The 14,054-nt window shown below is 53.4% G+C and overlaps 2 protein-coding genes and 1 pseudogene across 12 annotated transcripts; 2 read left to right on the top strand and 1 right to left on the bottom strand.

The window, feature by feature from the left end:
* Positions 1-205: 205 nt before the first annotated feature.
* On the bottom strand, positions 206-10,250 carry Bad (BCL2-associated agonist of cell death). 2 transcript variants are annotated; one of them, NM_007522.3, is made up of 4 exons: positions 9,671-10,250; positions 9,065-9,244; positions 1,281-1,471; positions 206-712 (listed from the first exon to the last, which is right to left on the bottom strand). In NM_007522.3, the coding sequence occupies exons 1-4, from the start codon at positions 9,786-9,788 to the stop codon at positions 587-589; spliced, it is 615 nt and encodes a 204-aa protein (NP_031548.1). In that variant the 5' UTR covers positions 9,789-10,250; the 3' UTR covers positions 206-586. The 2 variants fall into 2 exon arrangements, with proteins under 2 accessions (NP_031548.1, NP_001272382.1); NM_001285453.1 differs by lacking the exon at positions 9,671-10,250 and adding an exon at positions 9,487-9,549.
* On the top strand, positions 6,491-7,040 carry Gm19053 (predicted gene, 19053; annotated as a pseudogene).
* Gpr137 (G protein-coupled receptor 137) lies at positions 9,661-14,054 on the top strand. Of its 10 annotated transcripts, none has more exons than XR_001782554.2 (8): positions 10,380-10,672; positions 10,897-11,019; positions 11,629-11,759; positions 12,357-12,582; positions 12,701-12,850; positions 12,975-13,099; positions 13,237-13,355; positions 13,582-14,044. XR_001782554.2 is itself a non-coding variant. In XM_006526557.4 (8 exons), exons 1-8 carry the CDS (start codon positions 10,403-10,405, stop codon positions 13,739-13,741), a joined length of 1,308 nt encoding a protein of 435 aa, XP_006526620.1. In that variant the 5' UTR covers positions 10,380-10,402; the 3' UTR covers positions 13,742-14,044. The 10 variants fall into 10 exon arrangements, 8 of the variants coding, with proteins under 8 accessions (NP_001170832.1, XP_006526620.1, NP_001170833.1 ...); XM_006526557.4 differs by having other exon boundaries at positions 12,971-13,099; NM_001177361.2 differs by lacking the exons at positions 10,380-10,672; positions 10,897-11,019 and adding an exon at positions 9,661-10,187 and having other exon boundaries at positions 12,971-13,099; positions 13,582-14,054.

Here is a 14,054-nt window from a genome sequence, read left to right as displayed (position 1 = left end):
CCAATTACCATATTAGAGATAAGGGGCTGGCAGTCCCAAGGGTCTAGCCACGCTCCTCTTCCCCACCCAAGCCAAGCAGCCCGACTCCGCGGGTTGCCTCTTCTTCCTCTCAGTCCTTAGAGCTTGTTTCTTCCTCCGGTAAAACGAGTCTCTCTTAAAACTATCAGGGATAGAGATCCGGATTGCGGAACCCCAAACGAAGGATAGAGGCGCGGCGGCACATGCGCAGGCTTTATTATAAAGCACGTTTCTCGCGACCTCGGGTCCCCAGTTATGACAGGACAGCACCCAGACCCCCAACTTAGCACAGGCACCCGAGGGCAGTCCAGAACAGGAGAGGGAAAACAGCCACTTCCGGAGGCTTAGGGGGTGGGGTGCGTGGAAAACTTTGAAACTCCAAACAGGAGCCACCCCTCCGTGGCTATTGCACGCACCGGAAGGGACTCAAGCTGTACGTCAGCTCTTCTCCCTGTTAAAGGGACACAGCGATCCTCTTTTTTTTTCCTAAGGCCTCGAAAGACTTCCGCCCACACCCAATATGGCGGGCGACGGGAGCGGGTAGAGTTCCGGGATGTGGAGCAGAAGATCACTGGGAGGGGGTGGAGCCTCCTTTGCCCAAGTTTCGATCCCACCAGGACTGGATAATGCGCGTCCAGCCGGCGCTTTGTCGCATCTGTGTTGCAGTGCCTGCGCTCTTTGGGCGAGGAAGTCCCTTCAGGGAAGGAGGAGGAAAGAGTGAGCCTCATTCTGGCATCCCGAATCAGGTCCCCACCACCAGCTTGCTCTGCACTGGGCGGTCAGAGACACGGGATGATGCGTGTGCCGGGATCCTAAATGAAACTGCACAGCCAGAGATCTAGTGTTTAGAGGATGGGGAAGAACTCAACAATTTAAAGTAGCTTAAGAAGTTGGGGAGAGGCTCAGATGCCAGCAAGCCTCGTACTCTATGAACCTGGCGGTTCAGAAACTTTGGTGTGAAGTTGGTCTGTACTACAGATTTCGGTTCTCATAGCGGTCCGGCTGTAAGAGCTCTCGATTACAGGTGAAGGCATAAACCGGGACTGGGGACGGGGTCTTGGACAAAGGAGGAAGAGGGAGGAAATCCCAGCAAATCACTGGACACTGAGAGAGGACGGATTAGAACTGCAAGTCCCAGCATGCTCTACAACACAAAAGGGAAAATTGGTGGCTCTGAAACTAGAAATCCCGACATGCCCTAGATCAAAGGAGGGGTAGCAGCTGAGGGTTCAGGTCCCATCGCACCTAACGCTGGCGCTCACCTTGAAGGAACCCTCAAACTCATCGCTCATCCTTCGGAGCTCACGGCCGTAGCGCTGCGCTGCCCAGAGATTGGGGGGAGCCGAACGCGAGCGTCCTCGAAAAGGGCTAAGCTCCTCCTCCATCCCTTCATCCTCCTCGGTCCCCGCTGGGTACGAACTGTGGCGACTCCGAGTCTCCATAGCCCCTGCGCCTGCAGAGGTCAGGGAGTGGAAGAGGTGTGACTCTCTGGCCTGTTATCTGTTCCACAGCCTTAGTCCCTCCTTTGTGAATGCAGAGAACTCGGAGGGCTTTTGTGAGAAATCGGTTAACTTCCACAAATCCTAGTACAGTGCATGTAATGAAGTCTTTAGTGTACAAAAAGTTTACAGTGTCTTTCATAAAATACGGACATAAGCTATAACTATCACATGGTCTCATAGCAACCCTTACATAGAGAGGTGTCTTGCTGTGTCTTTGCAGGGGTCTTGGAAAACAATGGTCTGCGTCCCCTATTGTGCCTTCCTTGTGAGACAGTGTCAAGAACTGTCATCACTCATCCGTTTTATTTTTCTGAGACTGGAGTATGTACGTGCTAAAGTATCCTCCCCACCACCTGGTTCAACAGACACAGCATGGTGGCTTGAGCTGGGTGTGGTGGTTTATATTTATAATCCCAGAACTGGTGAGGTCCAAACCAGAGGTTTAAGGTCAGCCTAGACTACAGGAGAACTTGTCTTTTGCCTCACAAAAAAAAGTGTGGGGTGGGATGGGGGACACTGACCTACGAAGACACATGCACACAATAGCTACACAGGTGGTCAGAGAGGTCACATTTCCTCAGGTTAACATGGTTGTTAAAGGCCTGAGGCCCGAAGTCCCTGGGTTTGGAACCCAGAGCCTATCAGGCTGTGCAGCTCTTGCCTTGCCCAGCCACCCTTCACTTTTACTGAGGTTCTCTTCATGAAGGGACAGTCTCACCTCGCCTACATACTAACGCACCCCACCTGTGTGAAGGTCGCATCGGTGTGTAGACATGTCCTGTGAGCAGCAAGAGCATTGTGGGTGATCTCCTCTGGTCTGGGTATTATGTGCCATCCTGACGTCTGCCATCTGTACCCCTCTGTCCAGACCAGTGAAGACCCAGAACCACTCCTAGGGGCAGAGTCCAGAGCTAAGCACAGCCTGCTGCCCACACCCAGGTATCTGCAGGCTTGGGAGGAGGTAAAATCACCCACATGTTCAGGGGTTGATAAATTTGCTTCCCTCTCTCAAAGGTCAGCTGTCAAGACTCTGCAGCTCAGCTGTAGGATCCCAGCTGCAGACACGGGACAAAAAGCAGAGATAAGGGGGGGGACCCTTATGAAAGACGTGGCCAGGTCTGCTCCAAGCATCTGGCCAGGACCCAATATCATTGCTCACCTACAGAGTGCTTTCACTAGACTCAGTAGCTGGGTGGGCTCCCTTTTGTGATCTTGGACCCATTTCCCCAGTTCCTTGTCACCTCAGTCTTTGTCTGTGGCACAGGGACAGCCTGTCTCATAGTCACCACTCCACCCTGTCCTTTGAGCATCCATTGGTTTCTTGGCTCCTGTGTGGCAGATGTGGAGTTCTCCCATCTTACATAGAAGTCTGACACCGAAAGGAACATGCCTGCCTTGTGCTGGTGCAGCCCATCAGCACCGAGTAATGAACCTGAGCCCTGGAATCAAGGCGTTTGTGTGCTGAACTGGTGGTGGCAAGGCGAATGTCTTCCAGGTGGCCTTGGTTTGAGCTCAGCCTCCCCTCCTTCATGAAGAAGCAAAACAAGGGCTGGTGAGATTGCTCAGCCAGTGGAGGAGCACTCAGTACAGCCAGATGAGCTGAGTGGGGCCGTGGAATCCATGGAAAGGGAAAAAGAGCCCCCACTAGCACCCGGACACGTGGCACCCGCACCCCTTCCTGAACAAATCTGCTTTCAGAAGCTACGTTAAAATCCTTGTTTAGCACCAGGCATTGTAGCACTCAGCTTTAATCCAAGCACTCTGGAGGCAGAGGTCTTTGGATCTCTTGAGTTCAAGGCCAGCCTGGTCCAAAGTGAGTTCCAGGATGGCCAGAGTTACATAGAGACAATCTCAAAACACAAAAGAAATAAAAATCCTTGCTTAACATGCTCAAGGTTCCATCCCAGCACCTTACAAACCAACCAGTCAGTCAGAATGCTGACCAGGCCAGGCTGGACGATCCCTTTGGATCTGTTCATTTAGTTCTTAACTCCTATGGAGGCAGCTCCTCTTTTTACAGGAAGTGAAACGAGGGCAAACAGTGACAAAGACTGGTACACACCAGTCTGACTCTGGGGTCTGTGTTTTGTTCATGTCCCAGCCCCCTTCAGCAGTACCACAAACCACCTTGGTGGCCCAACTAGGAGGAGTCATGTTCTCCCGCCCTGACTAATGTCAGCCATGCCAAGAGCCATGCTGTGCCATGGAGAACTGTTGATTACTAAAGGCACTCAGCAATGCCAAGCACCTCAGCGGCAGAATGCCATCCGTCTGTGTCAGAGCATTTGTGCTGGCTGATGAGAAAGGGGCTCAGGTGGCAGAAATGCTGACCTTAAACTTCTGGTCCTCCTGCTCCTTCCCCCACAGCAGCTCATGTGGTGCTGAGGCTAGAAGCTGAGGCTAGAAGCTGAGGCTGCACGCACACTTAGGCAGATATTCCACAGTCTGAGCTGCATCTCCAGCCCCTTAATGGAATTTTAAAAATTATGGGAAAGAACCTGGAGATTCTGTGAACTACTAGGACAAAGAGGGTGGGTAAGGTGAGGCCTAGGCCTGCCTCATCCCCCCCCCCCCCCAGGTGGGGGAAGCAGCGAGAAACCGGTTGATAGGCACCTTTAGCTCCTTACCCACAGGGCTTCTGGGTAAGTGGGTGTGGCTGAACCAGCAAGTCCACAGTGCAAGAAGAATCCTAGCATACTCCTCTAAAATCGGTGGGAGTGCCTAGGGGATGAGAGCATGGAAAGGTGCCTGCCACCAAGCCCTCAATTCCTAAGACTAAAGAGAGAAGAGGAGAGAACCAAATTAACTCCTAAAAAGTATCCTCGGAGCTGGTGAGATGGCTCAGTGGGTAAGAGCACCCGACTGCTCTTCCGAAGGTTTGAAGTTCAAATCCCAGCAACCACATGGTGGCTCACAACCATCTGTAATGAGATCTGATGACCTCTTCTGGTGCGTCTGAAGACAGCTACAGTGTACTTATATATAATTAATAAGTAAATAAATAAATAAATAAAAGTATCCTCTGATCTCCATACATGTCTTTATACACACAAAATAACTCGTTAAAAACAAACAAACAAACAAACAAACCCAAAAAACTGTGGTGACCAGGGAGGAGAGTAATAAAAACAAAACCATTGTTTCCCAGACGCTTCCAAGCACAGTGAGGCTCTGCCCGCAGGCAGGGCAGACCACTCTGTCTGCCTCGTCTCCACAATGGCCTGCCCAGACCTGTGCAGTAGCCTTGAGGAAAGGCATTTTAGAGTCTAGCCTGGGGCCTTACCTGGCCCTGCTCGGGCCAAACATTCTGTCAGAGCCTCTATAACAACAGCGCAGCTTGCTGGTACCTGGATTCAGAGACAAAATGTCCCAGAAAACACCTTTGTGCCCACCACTGCTTCACTCAGTAACACTGAAATGTGATTTTCACACAGTTCTTACCTGTTATAATAAAATACTTTGTTCCCTGGATTTTGTCCCTTTGCCACTTCAATAGATAAAACTGTTCCCAGCTAGGCGTGGTAGCTCATGCCCTTAGTCCAAAGCCCCTGGGGGTAAGAGGCGTGAGTTCAAGGCTAGCAGAGCTAGTTCCTGAAAAGCCTGAGCTACACAGAGAAACTCTGTCTCAAAATAAAGCAGAACTATTTCCTGAAGTTGGTATAAACTGGTAGTCCCAGCTACTTGCTAGTTGGGTGTCTGAGGCCAGATGGTTGCTTAAGCCCAGGAGCTTGCGGTCACCCTGGGCAGCAGCACAGTGAGACTCGGTCTCACCAAATGTGACAAAGACTGGAGATGTGGTTCAGTGAGAGAGTCCTCGCCTAGTAAGCTGAGGCCCTGGACCTGGATCTTAAAACCTCAAAACACAACAAAAATATTCCTAGCTCAGGAGCTGTACAAAAGCACAGGGATTATTTGGTCCATGTCTAAATCCCTGTTCTAAAATCCAACTATGCCACCTTCAGTGGCTCCCCATTGTTTATCTGTATACCTTCGAGTCACCTCTGTCCTGAGTCTAACCTATACCTTATGTTTGCCAGGCAAGAGCAATGGATGTTTAAGGCACTGCATAAATTGTACTTACTACTGAAGGAACCCTAGGTCTGCAGAGAATGAGCCAACTCAACAGCAACAATGATACCCACAACTAGGGTGGTGGTCGGGCCTAGGGCCTCCATCAGGTCTCCTCTGTGCCAGGCAGTTTCTAAGCAGTTACCGGAGCCCTGAGAAGTAGGACCAGCTCTATTCCCATTTCACAGTTTAGGAATGAAGGCAGAAGCAGTTGGCCTCTCAGTCTGCACTTAGAAGGCCTCCTCGGCTACAGCAATCTAGCCCAGAGGCCAGCACCGGCTGCTTCTCCCATCTTATGGCCTCCCCACTCTCTTCCTACTGTGCAGTCCCTGTGTGCTGCAGTTCCTGCCCTATGGATGCCCACAGCCCAGTGGACCTTGGTGCAGATAGTCAGGAGAGGTAGGACTAGGGTGAGCTGACTGTGCACACAGAGATGGCACACAGAGAAGGTCCATAGCTCTGGCAGGTCTGACACTTGCAGATCTCACTTGTGTTGCTTTTGCTTTGCTGAGACAGGGTCTAAGTAGCCTAAGCCATCCCCAAACTCATCTGTGCTTGGTGCTAAGTTTATCGGCATATACTACCATACCCAGTTCTGCATTTGAGACCACTGAAAAGTAAATCAAATGTTTATGAATTCCATCACCACCTGCCACACACACACACACACCCCACACACTGGCCCAGGGAGTGTCTGTCTCTGCCTAGCATGGGATGGGAGGGAAGCAAAGAGGACACACGTTCAGCTACCTTCCCTCCCCATGGCTGTTTGCCCTGGTCGTCTTCATTCACAGCAGCTCTCCTTCATGGAGCTGGGGTACACCTCTGCTCCTCCCAGCAGCAGGCCCTGCTTCTACTGCGCTCCCTAAAGCTGTTTGCAAAGCTGTCAGTGTCCCTCCCCCACTTCAAACCTCAGGCTTGCCCTTCCTCCTATGAGTGTCCCCACCTTTCCTTCCAGTCTCTCATCCCAGACCCTGTCACTTTGTCCTAGCATGATGCCAGCCAATTGTCACCTCCTTCCTGTTGAAGCACCGAGTAGATGTAATACTCAAGGCAGCTCCTCTTTTGGGGGCTAGACCAGCACACCCCTCAACCACAAGACAGAAGCCAGGTTCCTCAGTTCCATGTTGCTGGGACAGCTCTAAAGAGGGGGCTTCTAGCCTGGGGTTGTCTGGACAAGGCCGGGCCCTTCACTCTGCAGACTGGAGTACTGTGACGAAGCAGTGCGGGACCCCAGCCAGGCCCCACCTGTGGACGTGCACCAGCCGCCTGCCTTCCTCCACAAGCTGCTGCAGCTAAGTGGGGTCTGCCTATACTTTGAGGAGCTGCCCTCCCAGGCAGACCCACCACAGCCACCTCTGCAGATCGCAGCTGCACGTGGAGCTCATGGTGAGGCTGAAGCAGAACAAGGCCTTCCCAGGCCCCAAGGTGAGTCCCAGCCATGGGGAACTTGATCCGTGGGGCTGGAAAGACAGCTCAGGGGTTCAGAGCACTGGCTGTTCTTTCAGAGGTCCTGAGTTCAATTCCCAGCAACCACATGGTGGCTCACAACCCTGTATAATGGAATCTGATGCCCTCTTCTGGTGTGTCTGAAGACAGCCACAATGTTCTCACATTAAGTAAACAAGTTAATTAATTAACTAATTAATTAACTTTTTTAAAAAAGGAAAGAAAAAGAAATCTGGAGATATGCCCAGCAGTGGTGGTGTACATCTTTAATCCCAGCACTTGAGAGGCAGAGGCGGATCTCTTGAGTTTGAGGCCATCCTGGTTGAGCACAGTAATCCAGGACAGCTAAGGCTATACAGAGAAACCCTGTCCTGAAAAACCAAAAATTAATAATAATAAAAACTAATAAAAAAGGAATAAGAAAGCTGAAGGTTAAAAGAAGGGATGGGGGGAGGGGACTGGAAAAATGGCTCAGTGGTTCAGAGCATTTATTGCTCTTGCACAGGATGTGAGTTCAGTTCCCAGCAACCACCTGTAACTCCAGCTTTTTTTTTTTTTTTTAAAGATTTATTTATATGTAAGTACACTTTAGCTGTCTTCAGACACTCCAGAAGAGGGAGTCAGATCTCGTTACGGATGGTTGTGAGCCATGTGGTTGCTGGGATTTGAACTCTGGACCTTCGGAAGAACAGTCGGGTGCTCTTACCCACTGAGCCATCTCACCAGCCCCCTGTAACCCCAGCTCTAGGGGATCCAACACCCTCTTCTGGACTCCAAGCCTGCACTTGCACATGTGCATTTTACACGGGCATACATATACAAATAATTTAAAAAAGGAAGTGGAGTGCCAGGCATGGTGACCTGTGATCCTAGTACTTGGTAGGTAGAGGCTGGAGGATCAGGAGTTCAAGGCTAGTCTCAGCTGTATAGAAGTTTGAGACAGTCCAGGGATACATGAGGGGGTAGGGATAAGTTAAGTTCTATGGAGCCAGTGACAAACCTGGTTGAGCTCAGATTTCTCTGGCTATACAGGGTCAGCAATGGGAAGTGGGGAGTATAACCAGTATCTCCAAGGCCTCTCCTTCCATCTTGGCACTCACTCACACTTTCCAGCTTCACACGGCTCTTGTTTGTCACTTAGGGTCACCTGCCTGTCCCATCTGGGCAAGAATAGTCGGGCTGAAGGCGAGCCATAGAGTAAGAAAGAACCTACTGAGCTGGGCGGCGGTGGTGCACGCCTTTGATCCCAGCACTTGGGAGGCAGAGACATGAGGATTTCTGAGTTCAAGGCCAGCCTGGTAGTAAATGCTCTGAACCACTGAGCCATTTTTCCAGTCCCCTCCCCCATCCCTTCTTTTAACCTTCAGCTTTCTTCTTCCTTTTTTATTAGTTTTTATTATTATTATTTATTTATTGGTTTTTCTGTAGGAGTGAGTTCCAAGATAGCCAGAGCTACACAGAGAAACCCTGTCTTGAAAAACCAAAAAATAATCATTTTAAAAAAAGAAAGAAAGAAAGAAAGAAAGAAAGAACGAACGAACGAACGGACCTACTGGCCACTTCTTGGGCTGGAGAGATGGCTCAGTGGTTAAGAGCACTGACTCCTCTTCCAGAGGTACTGAGTTCAATTCCCAGCAACCACATGGTGGCTCACAACCATCTGTAATGGGATCTGATGCCCTCTTCTGAAGACAGCTACAGTGTACTCACATACAATAAATAAATGAATAAATAAATAAATAAAGAGAAAAGTCACTTCTTTGGGGCTCTGCTTACCTCCCACTGATCTTGGGGACATAATAAGGGGGTCTGTTTTCAGCATTCAGTGAGTCAGCTTAATCATTAAGGGCATACCATACATCTCTGTGAATTAGCCCAGTGATGGTTTGTAGAAGAAGCAATCTGATGAAAGGAGCTATCTGGGGCTTCCCAAGAATCTTTAGGAAGTATGGCTGCAACAGCAACGTAAGGGGCACCTGAGAGTCAGGGGGCATGGGACAGGCAGATAATGGTAGTGAGGAACCTACCTCCATGATGACTGTTGGTGGCTGCCCGTCCCTGCTGATGAATGTTGCTCCCCAGGAGACCTGGGGCCAGGTAGGGACCTGGCTGGTCCTCAGTGAGGCTAGGGCCCAGGCCCCTATCTGTAGCACTAGCGTCTTCCTGCTCACTCGGCTCAAACTCTGGGATCTGGAACATACTCTGGGCTGTAGAGACAAGGTAAGAAGTACTCACTACACAGCTAGGCAAACAGTGTTTATGAGAAGCAGAGGAGAGGTACTCCTGTCTCCCTCTCCCACCACGGTAGCTCAACTCCCCAAATCTTCCCAATCCCTCATTTGTCTGCTCAGTCTGCCTGGCTGTCGCCCGAATATTAAATCTCTCTTCAGAGCTCTGTCCAGACACTAGTGCGCTCCCCCTGCCCGTTAGGACCGGGAATAGGTCTCACCCCAAGCCCGATCTCGAGGCCCCTGACCCGGGCCTGCCTCCTCCCTCCAGTTCTAAGGGCGCCCGGCCCTAGTTTCCTGGGCGACGAGAACTGTCACAGATCTGACCCAATCAGTTTTCGAAGTAAATCCCGGGTCGGCCTGGAGGCGGGGCCACCCCAAGCCAGGTCCCACCCCTGCGCCGACCTGCTGGTCTCCACCGCCTTCCTCCCGCGTCGCTCCCCAGGCTCCGGATTCCGGGATCGGACTTCCTCAAGCCTAGGGCGTGTGCAGGAGCCAGCGAGGGCTGCTTTGGGGTTCCCATTTGGATCCTGGAGGCCTGCTTCGGCTGATAAGTCCTCCAGCCCTTCTGGGCCCGAATTCCCTCCTGTAAAATGGGGTTAATGACACCTCCCTGGGGAGCTGGTGAAAACTCTGTAAACAGCTTAGTGATTACTTATAGAGCCGTTCACTGAAGCTCGGCCGTCGGATGCAATGGTCGTTGCGATGGTTATTGCTCCCCCTGGACCGAGTGACCGGGATGGGAAGACCAGCTCCTTCTTCCCGATCGTGGAGGCCTTGCACTGCCCGTCTTGGGGACAACCCCCCGCGCCATTTCGGGAGCTCCTTTACGGCAGGATGGCCGCCCGGGTGCGGAAGAAGGGACGGGGCGCCCAGGAAGGCGAGCCGTGGGGCTCCAGGGGCCTCTGCTGCCAGGATAGGTGTGCGTACGCTGCCCCGGGCCGGAGCGCGGGGCCTGCAGACAGAAGCTAGGGGGCGGGGTCCGGGTACCATCTTGGTTGTGGGCGGAAGTTTCCTTCAGTGACCCTGTGCGGGGAAGTCGTTGCCGCCCCCCATATGGGCACGCCGAACGCGATGTGGATTTGGGAATCTAAGCGTGGGAAATGGTAGTCCCCAAACATTAAGAGCTGGCGGTCCATGGCACTGGTAGCCCAGGTGCTTGCTGCGTGCGGCCTGCTCTACTCTCGGCCGCCCGCCGCCATCCGTAACCCGGGACACCCGCCGGCAGCGCACCTTGCGGCGATTCTCGAAGAGATGCACGCCGGGCGCGGCGCATGGCTTCGGAGTCCCTGCCGGTCGCTACGCAGTTTACGTAGCGAACGGACGTCCGCGCAGGCGCAGGAGTGGGGCGGAGCAGAGGGAGCCGGGGAGCTGGAGCCCGGTGTCCCGGCGACCGGATCCCGCTTACCCCGCAGCGGCCTGAGACCTGACATCGACTTCCTCTTATTCACCGGGGCTGAGGGTGGACGCGGTGGGGGAACACGTCTGGAATCTTGAGGACAGAGGAAGAAGCCTCCCAATCCGGATTATTGGAGGGGAAAGAGGAACCAAGCTTGGGGAGGGGGAGAGCGGGGCGTTGGGCGCCCCCGCAGCGGCCGCTGTCCTAAGCTGACGGGCATCGGCCGGCTCTCCCCCTCCTGCCAGCCGGACACGAGCAACCAAGGCCAGGGACTCTGTGCCACTGCATCCTCGCATCTTGGCTCTGGGGCTGGCCCAGGGAGGGACACCCCCAACCCCCATTTCATTTGCCCTGGGTAGGAAAGACCACTTTATACACTCCAGAGTGACGGGTCTAGGGCCCAGGGCCCAGGTTACCCGTGCCCACCCCCACCCCCACCCCCACGCCCGACTCTGCTGAGAAGGAAAGGCCTGACAACCTCAACTTCTTTTTTCCAGAGTTTCCAGGTCTCACCACCTATTGCAGGTCCCACCCCTCCGTATTTATTTCCCTGGCTTCTGGCCAGCCCTCTATCTCTGTCTCCGGGTTTCAGGCCTCCCTCCTTGACATGGAGAGTAACCTGTCTGGTCTGGTGCCTGCAGCTGGGCTGGTACCTGCACTGCCGCCTACAGTGACCCTGGGGCTGACCGCTGCCTACACTGCCCTATATGCTCTGCTCTTCTTCTCTGTCTATGCCCAGCTCTGGCTGGTGCTTCTGTATGGGCACAAGCGCCTCAGCTATCAGACAGTATTCCTGGCGCTCTGTCTGCTCTGGGCAGCCTTGCGTACCACACTTTTCTCCTTCTACTTCCGAGATACTCCCAGGGCCAACCGCCTGGGGCCCTTGCCTTTTTGGCTTCTCTATTGCTGCCCTGTCTGCCTGCAGTTCTTCACACTGACGCTTATGAACCTCTACTTTGTGCAGGTAACCACGGGAACCGGTGTGGTGGGAGTAGGAGGGCAATCTCAATGGTCCAAAGGAGTGATGGGGTATCTCTGCTCCCAGGTGGTGTTCAAGGCCAAGGCGAAGCGTCGGCCAGAGATGAGCCGAGGCTTGTAAGTACTGGAGATGTCAATGGGTCAGTGGCAGGGAGGAAGCCCACCCAGCAGGGTTGAGACAGGAGGAACCTCAGAAGTATTTGTGATAGAGCTTGAGAAACCTGAAGCGTCTGATACAGACATCTATGATAGTGTCAGGGGAGAGAGACCATCAATATCACCTGTGGTGGAGAAAGATGGAGGCTCCAACCCATGGAATGCATGAAGTCCTGCTGCACTTTTAGTGACCTTGGCTGCAACACCCCTGTCCTTACACAGTGCCTTCTAGTTTATAAAGATATTTCACATCTCACCTGAGGTGCTATTCCTATCGTCATTTGAGAGGATAACTGAGGCCCAGTTAGACAAAGCACCATGTTCAAGGTCACACAGCTGGAATGAGGCCCACTCAGGAACAGATGTTTGACCCGGTGCTCCTATGATGCTGTAGCTCTCAATCACCCCCTCAGTTTCCTCATCTGCAGAAAGAGATGAGCAGAGTTTAGGTGTGGCCATCTGAGTTCTAACTGACCCTGGGGTCTCCTGAGGAGTCAGGGTTGCTGGTGAGGGCCGAGGGGATCCGTGGTCTGGGGCTGACTTTGCTGTGGGCTGCAGGCTGGCTGTCCGAGGGGCCTTCGTGGGTGCTTCACTGCTCTTTTTGCTGGTGAATGTACTGTGTGCAGTGCTGTCTCGCCAGCGCCAGGCACAGCCCTGGGTCCTTCTGCTGGTACGTGTCCTGGTGAGCGACTCTCTCTTCGTCATCTGTGCCCTCTCGCTTGCTGCCTGCCTCTGCCTTGTGGCCCGTCGAGCCCCTTCCACCAGCATCTACTTAGAGGCCAAGGTAGAGCCACCAACCTTGATGTAGCACCCTTGGGGGTCCTTGGACAGAGTTCTTTAGGATGTAAAGGAATATAGGAGCCCTCCTCTCCATGAAGATCCTCTATTGTCATCTCTGCCAGGGGACCAGCGTGTGTCAGGCAGCTGCTATAGGGGGTGCCATGGTCCTTCTCTATGCCAGCCGGGCCTGTTACAACCTGGCAGCTCTGGCCTTGGCCCCTCGGAGCCGGCTAGATGCCTTCGATTACGACTGGTACAACGTATCTGACCAGGTAGGCATTGGTCCTGTTTGTCCCTTCTTTGGTAACTATAATAACTAGCCTCCAGCTGGCCAGGGCCCTGCCAGCAGCCTCTGTGGTGGCAGAATGTCCTCAGCCCCTGCTTTTCCCCAGGCAGATCTGGTGAATGACCTAGGGAACAAAGGCTACCTGGTGTTTGGTCTCATCCTCTTCGTTTGGGAACTGCTGCCCACCACATTGCTGGTGGGCTTCTTCCGGGTACACCGGCCCCCACAGGATCTGGTAGGGACCCCCCCCCAACCACCTCTTGGTCCAGTATAGAGGGCTGGACCCTGGGAATTCTGGTCTGGGGTCCTGGGACAGTTACGGCAGCAGAAGAAAATATCCATAGTACCGACTTCTTTCCCCATACCTTACAGAGCACCAGTCGAATCCTCAATGGGCAGGTTTTTGGCTCCCGATCCTACTTCTTTGACCGGGCTGGCCACTGTGAGGATGAGGGCTGCTCCTGGGAGCATAGCCGGAGTGAGAGCACCAGGTAGGCGCCTCTACCCTGCCTGAAGTGCCTCGAGATCCAGCCTGCCTCCACGAGGCAATGGGAACCAGTCTGTTCTGAGTGAAACCCCTCTGAATTCCCAGTGCCCACCCCTGCCCACAAAAGCAGTTTGCCCTTTGACCTAGGGCTCTCTGTTTCTCAGCCTCTCCCATCTCAAGAATGTGGCCCTGGGCACTGCCTGGGACTCACCTTGTTTCTCTGCCCGCAGCATGTCCGGCAGCCTGGGCTCTGGCAGTTGGTATGGTGCCATCGGACGTGAGCCAGGCTGGGGAGGGGCCAGCCAGACGAGGACCACTCCTCTGCTCTTCTCCCAGGTGCCAGGACCTGGTAGTCACCACCACAGCCTCTATTCTACACCACAGACGTGATCTGCTTTTACTCCCCTTAGAATACCCAGGCCCCAGCTCCCCTGATCCCTGGCCCCTGTGCCAAGTACGTCTGCTGCTTCTTGCCCAGGTTGCCAGGAGACTGTGGCTGCTTCTCTCCTCTGGCCGGCTCCTTGCCGCTCCTATTGTAGTGAGCTTGTGCCATCCCCCTAAAATGGAAACAAGGCCCCAGGATACCAGATGCCCACAGTGCCCTGGCATGACCTGCCACCTCTGCTTCCACACTGGAGCCGGCTACCTCTCCTGTGCCTACCACTCAATAAACAGAGGCTGTGCCCTGTCCTCCCTCCTGTCA

Source organism: Mus musculus, chromosome 19 (genome assembly GCF_000001635.26).
Source record: "Mus musculus strain C57BL/6J chromosome 19, GRCm38.p6 C57BL/6J".
NCBI lineage: Eukaryota > Metazoa > Chordata > Mammalia > Rodentia > Muridae > Mus > Mus musculus.
Note: the sequence above shows the minus strand (reverse complement) of the source record. Positions and strands in the feature narration are given on the sequence as shown.

What these genes read in the sequence shown, in the direction of transcription:
- Bad (NM_007522.3), bottom strand. Translation starts at nt 9,788, where the DNA reads ATGGGAACCCCAAAGCAGCCCTCGCTGGCTCCTGCACACGCCCTAGGC. An exon ending in CACCAACAGTCATCATGGAG is followed by an intron (nt 1,472 to 9,064) that starts GTAGGTTCCTCA and finishes TGACCTCTGCAG; the next exon opens with GCGCAGGGGCTATGGAGACT. An exon ending in AGTTTGAGGGTTCCTTCAAG is followed by an intron (nt 713 to 1,280) that starts GTGAGCGCCAGC and finishes CCTTCCCTGAAG; the next exon opens with GGACTTCCTCGCCCAAAGAG.
- Gpr137 (XM_006526557.4), top strand. Translation starts at nt 10,403, where the DNA reads ATGGCACTGGTAGCCCAGGTGCTTGCTGCGTGCGGCCTGCTCTACTCT. An exon ending in CCAGAGATGAGCCGAGGCTT is followed by an intron (nt 11,760 to 12,356) that starts GTAAGTACTGGA and finishes TGTGGGCTGCAG; the next exon opens with GCTGGCTGTCCGAGGGGCCT. An exon ending in GGTACAACGTATCTGACCAG is followed by an intron (nt 12,851 to 12,970) that starts GTAGGCATTGGT and finishes GCTTTTCCCCAG; the next exon opens with GCAGATCTGGTGAATGACCT.